This window comes from Salpingoeca rosetta (assembly GCF_000188695.1).
Source record: "Salpingoeca rosetta unplaced genomic scaffold supercont1.15, whole genome shotgun sequence".
Classification (NCBI taxonomy): domain Eukaryota; class Choanoflagellata; order Craspedida; family Salpingoecidae; genus Salpingoeca; species Salpingoeca rosetta.
In genome coordinates this window covers 1,500,950-1,507,868 of record NW_004754919.1, presented here as the reverse complement: position 1 = coordinate 1,507,868, position 6,919 = coordinate 1,500,950, and the positions used below count along the sequence as shown (strand labels likewise).

General features: G+C 60.3%; 2 protein-coding genes across 2 annotated transcripts in view; one reads left to right on the top strand and one right to left on the bottom strand.

Moving 5' to 3' along the window:
• Positions 1-149: 149 nt before the first annotated feature.
• PTSG_06114 (uncharacterized protein) lies at positions 150-5,486 on the top strand (the record flags this gene model as incomplete). The annotated part of the gene is made up of 18 exons (XM_004992949.1): positions 150-286; positions 427-473; positions 657-810; positions 994-1,129; positions 1,284-1,365; positions 1,548-1,634; positions 1,767-1,865; positions 2,041-2,142; positions 2,228-2,396; positions 2,635-2,727; positions 2,813-2,991; positions 3,038-3,565; positions 3,631-3,968; positions 4,012-4,238; positions 4,268-4,442; positions 4,649-4,754; positions 4,949-5,077; positions 5,137-5,486. The coding sequence occupies 18 exons, from the start codon at positions 150-152 to the stop codon at positions 5,484-5,486; spliced, it is 3,138 nt and encodes a 1,045-aa protein (XP_004993006.1).
• Positions 5,487-5,758: 272 nt separating this feature from the next.
• PTSG_12397 (uncharacterized protein) overlaps positions 5,759-6,919 on the bottom strand; it is a gene marked incomplete at both ends in the record, with an annotated part of 20,197 nt that continues 19,036 nt past the window's right edge. Inside the window, 2 exons of the mRNA XM_004992948.1 lie at positions 5,759-5,840; positions 6,109-6,909. Of these exons, the coding sequence (XP_004993005.1) occupies positions 5,759-5,840; positions 6,109-6,909 (883 nt within the window). The remainder of the gene's footprint in view (positions 5,841-6,108; positions 6,910-6,919) is intronic.

Sequence of the window (6,919 nt, the reverse complement as noted above, 5' to 3'; positions counted from 1 at the left end):
TGTGTGTGTGTGTGTGTGAGAAACCGAACTTGGCGTGGCCCATCCCCTGTTCCCATCGGGGCGCTCACCTATTAACACTTTTTCCCCCCCCCCACACACACACTGGCACACACCGCGTTGACAATCGCACATTTGCGTGTGCGGGTAACATGGCGCAGGCGTCCATGACGCGTGAGGCGTGTGCCACGCTCTGCTACCCCTTAAACTTTTCCCCTCAAGCGCCGTGGAGTACGGCTACCAATGTTTTTGCGGCACCCAAGCTGAATTCCCCCGCGCAGTTTCGGCGGTGTGTGTGTGTGTGTGTGTGTGTGTCGGGGTGGGTGTCGGGGGGGGGGCCTGTGTGTGTGTCTGTGTGTGTGCAGTAGTGTATGCGACCACGCACTCCCCCCCCCCCCCCCCCACACACACACACGCACACATGCGTAGCCTTCCTCCGACTGCAACGAGCCGTGCACGGGAGCGTCCACCGAGAGGTGCGGAGCAGCCAATCGCATGAACATCATCCGGGCAAACTGTTCCGGCAAACCCGTTCCCAACAGGTGATTCCAACACACACACCCACACAACACACACACACTCTCTCTCTCTCAGCTCATACGTAGATACGTGACTGATGTTGCACCTTGCCTTGTCAGGCCATGTGTGCCTGTCTGCAGCGACGAAGGAGTTGCCGGTCTGCAACTCGAGTCTGTCCATCTGTGCCCGCCTCGACGACCTCATTGGACGCCTCAGTCTTCAGGAGAAGGCCGGTCTCATTGGCCCTGATCCCGTCACCAGCCCATGCGCTGTTGTTGACTATGGCGTCAAGAGGTGGGAAAGGACATGCAGCGCCCACGCAGTGACTCGTGACTCTGTCTGCTTGTGTTTCCCCATCCTCCCCGCTTCTTCGTGCCACAGCGACATCAACCACCACCACCACTCACACAACAACACCACCTCCTTCTTCATGCTCATATGCGTGTGTGTGTGTGTGTGTGTGCGTGTGGGTCGCAGGCTCGACATCCCGCCGTGTCTGCATCTGGCGGAGATGAACACGGCCGTTGGCTCTGCGTGCATCATTAGCCAGGACAAGTGTGCCACGACGTTCATTGAGGCCCACAGGTCTTGGCGCAGCCTTCAACCGCTGCTTGTGGCGAGTGTGTGTGTGTGTGTGTGTGTGTGTTTGTGTGTGTGTGCGTGTGTGTGTGTGTGTCTGCGTCTGCTATGTCGGTTTCTTCTTGATCAAAGCACCTGTCGCTCATTCCCTCCCTCCTCGTCCCCCACCACCGGTTCTTCGCTTCCAGGCCATATCCACGGAGATGCGCACCTTCAACAATCTCAACTGGCACAGGGGCGGTGGCGTCTTGCAGAAGATCGGACTCACAGGTGCCCCCTTCATCACGTGTTGCTGATGCTGGTGCATATCACACACACACACACACACACACACATGCGATCACTCTACAACAGTCGCCCGCATGCCACCTACCCCTTCACACCCACTCACTCACTCGCTCACTTTGCAGGCCCACCTCCTCACCTTCACTGCACCCCTCTCAATCTCTGAGACCCCTTCTTGAGCGGCGAGTACGCTGCTGCTTACGTGGCGGGCTGCCAGGATGGCCCAGACAAGAAGTACAAGAAAATGGCAGCAGGTACGCACACGCATCCAACCTCACACATGTGTGTATGCAAACGCCCACAACCGTGTCAGCGACGCTGCCTCATTTGCACACTTGGTGGTGGACGTGGCATTTACACTGCTGTCACCGCACCATCGCGTTTAGGTCTCAGGCACGTTGACGCGCACTCAGTCGAGACAAACCGCATGGCATTCAACGGGAACATCTCCACCTTTGACCTCTGGGACACCGAGGTGTGCATGTGTGTGTGTCTGTGTGTGTGTCTGTCTGTCTGTCTGTCTGTGTCAGCTCGTGTATCTCCAATCAACAATTCTTGTTAGTTCGTCCACGCCACCATGCTTGCGCCATTGTCTCACCTCCCACTTCCTCTCATCTTAATCCCGCTCCCCTCTGCCACGTGTCTCATGTGCAGTACAAGCGCGGGCACTCGCTGCCATGTGCTCGTACGCCAGCATCAACGGCGTGCCCTCGTGTGCGAACAGCATACTGCTCAACGACGTCGTGCGCGGGCAGTGGAAGCGTGACACGGTGACGATTGGAACAGACTGCGGTGCGATTTGCAAACATGGTCAGTGCCAACAAGTACGCCCGTGACTCCCGTCGAGCTGTCGCGAAAACGCTGAACGGCGGCGCGGATATGGAACTCTGGGAAACATGCTTCACCACAAACGGTAACTTGGAGCAGACTGTAAAGCACAACCGCACGACAATCGACACGGTGCACAACAACACCGTGCGGCGGGTCCTCAAGGATAGCTTCATCACGAGCCAATGGTATGTCGACCAATGTTGGCTGTGTGTGTGTGTGTATGTGTGTGTGTGTGTGTGTGTGTGTGTGTGTGTCTGTGTGTGTGTGTGTCTGTGTGTGTGTGTGCGTGCTTGTCCTCAAAGCCTCATATGAGTGCTGTGACCTTGAGAAGATGAAGCAGTCCACGGTTCCTCAATACTCACAACGATGTTGTCATTGCCTCTCATGCCATCCTCTCCTCCACTCTCACACCCTCCCCTCCAGGCATCGAGGAGTGCACCACCTTTACACTCTCACCTCCAGTAACGGCCCCTGCATCAGCGAGTATCCCGATGGTGAGTATGAGCTCGGCAACGGGTGTGCTGAATGACACTCTGCGTGTGCCGAATGCCACCCCACCAAACGCCACCAACTGCCTCCGCTGCGACGGCAACCTCCTCAGTCGTGCATTACCCCATTGCCCTCTCAACTACTACGCCAAGGACCACGGCTGTGTGCCATGTACCACGTGTGGCATGGGCACCTGGGCCTCCACCCCCATGCTCCGCGTCCTCCGACGCCGTCTGCTCTCCCTGGACGGAGTGCAAGCCGGGCCAGAAGAAGTCTGTCTCTGGCAACGCCGTGCGCGACCACCGCATGTGCGTGAGCTGCACCCTTTGGCATAGAGTACCAGCCGCTGCCGGACCACACTTCGTGCTTCCCACCAGCATGTGCGAGGAGCCCTTCATCGAGACCATCCCGCCCACGCTCACCACGGACCGCATGTGCTCCTGTGACACGCTCGCCTGCAACAAGCTCATCACGCAACTGTTTGAGGAGATGGTGTGCGCCTGGCCCACGGACGAGCAGCTCGACGTGGTGCTTGACGTGTGCTGCTCCGGCCCGGGCGAGGATGGCATCCACGCCACCATTCGCCAGATGGACGCCTACGCGGCACGCCGCTCCTGCCCAGGCTGCACAGACACGTGCGAGTGCAGCGCTGGCTTCATCCTTGTCTACGACGCCGACTCAGCCGACTGTCGGCCATGCGACGGCGTGACGGAGTTCTCCCCATCCGTTGGCGGCAGCAAGTACGAGCCCATTGAGGAGTGCGAGCTCGGCCAGGAAGAGGTCGCCGCGCCAACCCGCTCCTCGGACCGCGTGTGCCACGACTGCTCGGCCCGCACCATCGACTTGGACAGCGACGGTTCCACGGGTTGCCAGCCAAGTGTGCCCCGCTGGCCACTACACGGAGGCGGGCTCCCACGGCTCCTGCTCCAGCTTCACCTGCCGCGCAGGCACCCACGACCACGACAGCGACCCTGCCACCCACCCCGTTCCACGATGTCACAGAGTGCGCGCCCGGGTTTGAGGAGGTGCAGGCCATGACCCTCCTCATCAGCGACCGTGTCTGCGACGAGTGTCCTGGAGGGCACGTACAAGGCTGTCTCTGGCCAGGGCGTGCTCGCTTTCCCATCACCACGTGCGACGCCGGCGAGGAGGAGACGGCCAAGCCCACCCCCTACCAGCGACCTGCGTGTGCAGCCAGTGCGAGCTTAGCGCCACCTTCAAGCCCGTCGACCGCCAGGCCGAGTCATGCTGCCCCGTCACGCAGTGCGGTCCGGATGAGGAAGAGATTTGCTTTGCGAGCCCACGCGCCAGCACGACCGCCTCTGCCGCAAGTGCGTCCAGGACACGTGCGTGCCCGTGTCGTCTTACGCTGCCTGGGGGTACATTTCCACGCTCGACCGTGAGCAGGTGCAAGTTTTGCACCTTCCAGAAGCCAGGCGCCTACGCTCGACTCTGACCGCGAGTGCACGGCAGGAGGTGGTCGGGGCGCTGGTGGCGCACATTGGCACGGGGCAGGCACAGGAGGTGGACGCAGCCATGTCTGTGCTGCTACTGTCGCTGGCCACAGACCACCCGAAGCTGCTGCACCCGTTCGCGTGCTAATGCTGAACGGCATCCTGGACTGCCTGAGCAACCTGCACTTCATCCACATCTGGCAGCTCTTCCGTGTCCTGACCACGCTCACGTTTGACCGCCAGCGCATCCCCGCCGCAGGCCTCATTGACCACGAGAAGGAGGATGGTGTGTGAGATTGTGTGTGTGTGTGTGTGTGTGTGTGTGTGTGTGTGTGTGTGTGTGTGTGAGTGAGTGTGTGTGTGCATGAACTTGTGCGTTGGGGAAGGCGTGTTGGACAACATCATGTCCTTCCATGAAGAGTGTCTCTCACCCGTTTCACTACCACCACCAACACTACCACAATCCCTTCTGCATTGCACTGGGTGTACGGCAGCTGTCTCAATCGAATGATGAGCTGAAACGCATCGGCACCATCGCCGCCACCACCATCACCCACACCTGGCTCGCTCTTGCCAACGACGCAGGCATCTCCATCGACGGTGCGTGCGTTCATGCGTGCGTGCGTTTGCGCCCTTGTCTGCACCTTTGTTTGCGGTTCACCTGAGGTCCCGTGTGGACTAGTCGTGCTCCTCCTCATCCACCACTCACCCGTCTCCTCGCCTGTCCAACAGGCAACCATCTCTCCTCGCTTTTGCAAACATTGCAGCTCATCTATGTCGACAAGTGCGTTCAGCCAGCATGCTCCGTTGCCACAACGTCTCCACATCCACGCCCAGTCATTTGTCCGTCTGTCGTGGCGTCGTTTCCTCCCCCCACCGCCAGCTCCAGCAGCTACCAAGAGCAAGCACGTCTGTCGGGATGCGTGAACGGGGATGGTGGGCTCACCATCGAGCCGCCGCCGCCACGGCCGCTTGGCTTCAGGTCGCTCGCCGACCCCGACGTACCCGTGTGTTGGCCGCCGAGACCCCCAAGCGCACGTTCCAGCACGACAACACCGTCAACACGATTGTGGTTTGCGCGGACGGACGGGTGTGCCCCACACGCGGGAGACGTGCTCTAACTTCTCGCCTGAGTACACGCGCGCGCGCGAGGTGGACAAGGACACGCACATGGTCGTCAGCGAGAAGACGCTGCAGGCGCCGTTCGAGACGAAGCTGCAGCTGCTGGCGGGGATTGCCGCCGAGTTTTCCGGCATGATGCGCAGCCAGACCGACGAGGAGACAAGACTGCGGGAGCACGCTGCCGGGACGCGGACGTCTTCTTGTTCCTGATGTCGCTGCAGCCCTTTGTATGGTGGAACCTGTCGCTGGGGACGGACAACCTGAACCCGGAGGACGGAGACGGCGGCAGAGGTGCAACACGAGAGTTGGGCGCATCCCCGACTGGCGTGGGCCTGCAGCGACGACGTGCTGTTCCGCACGGTCGCGGACGGACAACGAGTCCAGGCTGGCGATCCAGCGCTCCGACAAGGCTGCTGGGCGCCGTGCACGCTGGGCAACTGAACCCGCTGTCGATACCGCCGCACGTTCCCGTGCTGATGGAACTACTTTTCCACCGGCCGCGCCCTGGAGCTGCTGATGCGCAAGGCGGGCGTTGTGGGCGTGGATGTGGGGGTGAAATAGGACCTGTTTGGTAGCCAGTGTTTGGTTGACATGTGGTGTGGTAGGTTGTATGCTCGTTGCTTGTCAGCCGGTTGGATTGTGTGAAGAGTTTACTAAAGTATCAAACAAGCAACGTCAAGCAAGTAAACGCAAGCAAAGTAAGGCAAGCACGTGGAGGAAAGAGCAGGAGCAAACGAGCAAAGAGACCAACCAGCAAGCACACACACACACACACACGCACAGAGCACACAGTCAAGTGGTAACGTTGATGCGGCTGTTGATGGCGGTGCACCAGTCAGCGAGCGAGGTGTCAGAGCGCGCGTCCAGGCGGAAGACGAAGGTGCGGCCAGAAACAGCAACGTGTAACTCCTCGCCACCATGGGCGAGCTCAGCTGACAGCACGCTGGACAGGGGGATGCGTCGCTTGGCCGTGCCTGACGCGGACTTGCCGTACGCGAGGTGGCCGTCGTCGTCAAGCCTGCACCAGCACGGGCGAAAGGCGGCCCTCCGTCGCCCACGCTTCCGCAACCAACCGGCCGGAGGCTCACTCGGGCACTCGCAAGCGTCCTTGTACAACGCTCTTGCTGGTGCTGAGCAGCCACGAGGAGCATCTCGCCCAGTCCCTGTCTTCTTGTCCTCACCGTCGCTGCCTGTGTTTGCTGGGCGTCTTGCGTCAACGTCAGCATGTGCAACTGCACCGGGAAATCGCATGAGCAGGTTGCGTTGTGGAGCAAACGCCTGGTACACGACAGCAGAAGAGATGAACCGAAGAAGAAGGTTGCGATGAGCAAGCACGTGTTGCTGCTGAAGTCGAGACTCTGACACGTGTTGCGTGGATGTGTGCTGCCTAGTCACAGCACCACCGCGAATGCGCCGCAGGTTGCGCTCCGCCTTGAGGGTGTGTGGGTGGTCTGGCCTGAGCGTGCTTGTGAAAATGTCGAGCGCCTGCTGCATGTACGCGCAGGCCTGCTCCTTGTCACCGCGCTTGTCATAGAGCAGGCCGATGTTGAAGTACGACGTGGCTACGCTCGGGTGCTTCTCGCCCAACGCTTCCACCGTGATGGCGAGGTCCTTCTCGTGGAAGTGGATGGCTCTGTCGTAGT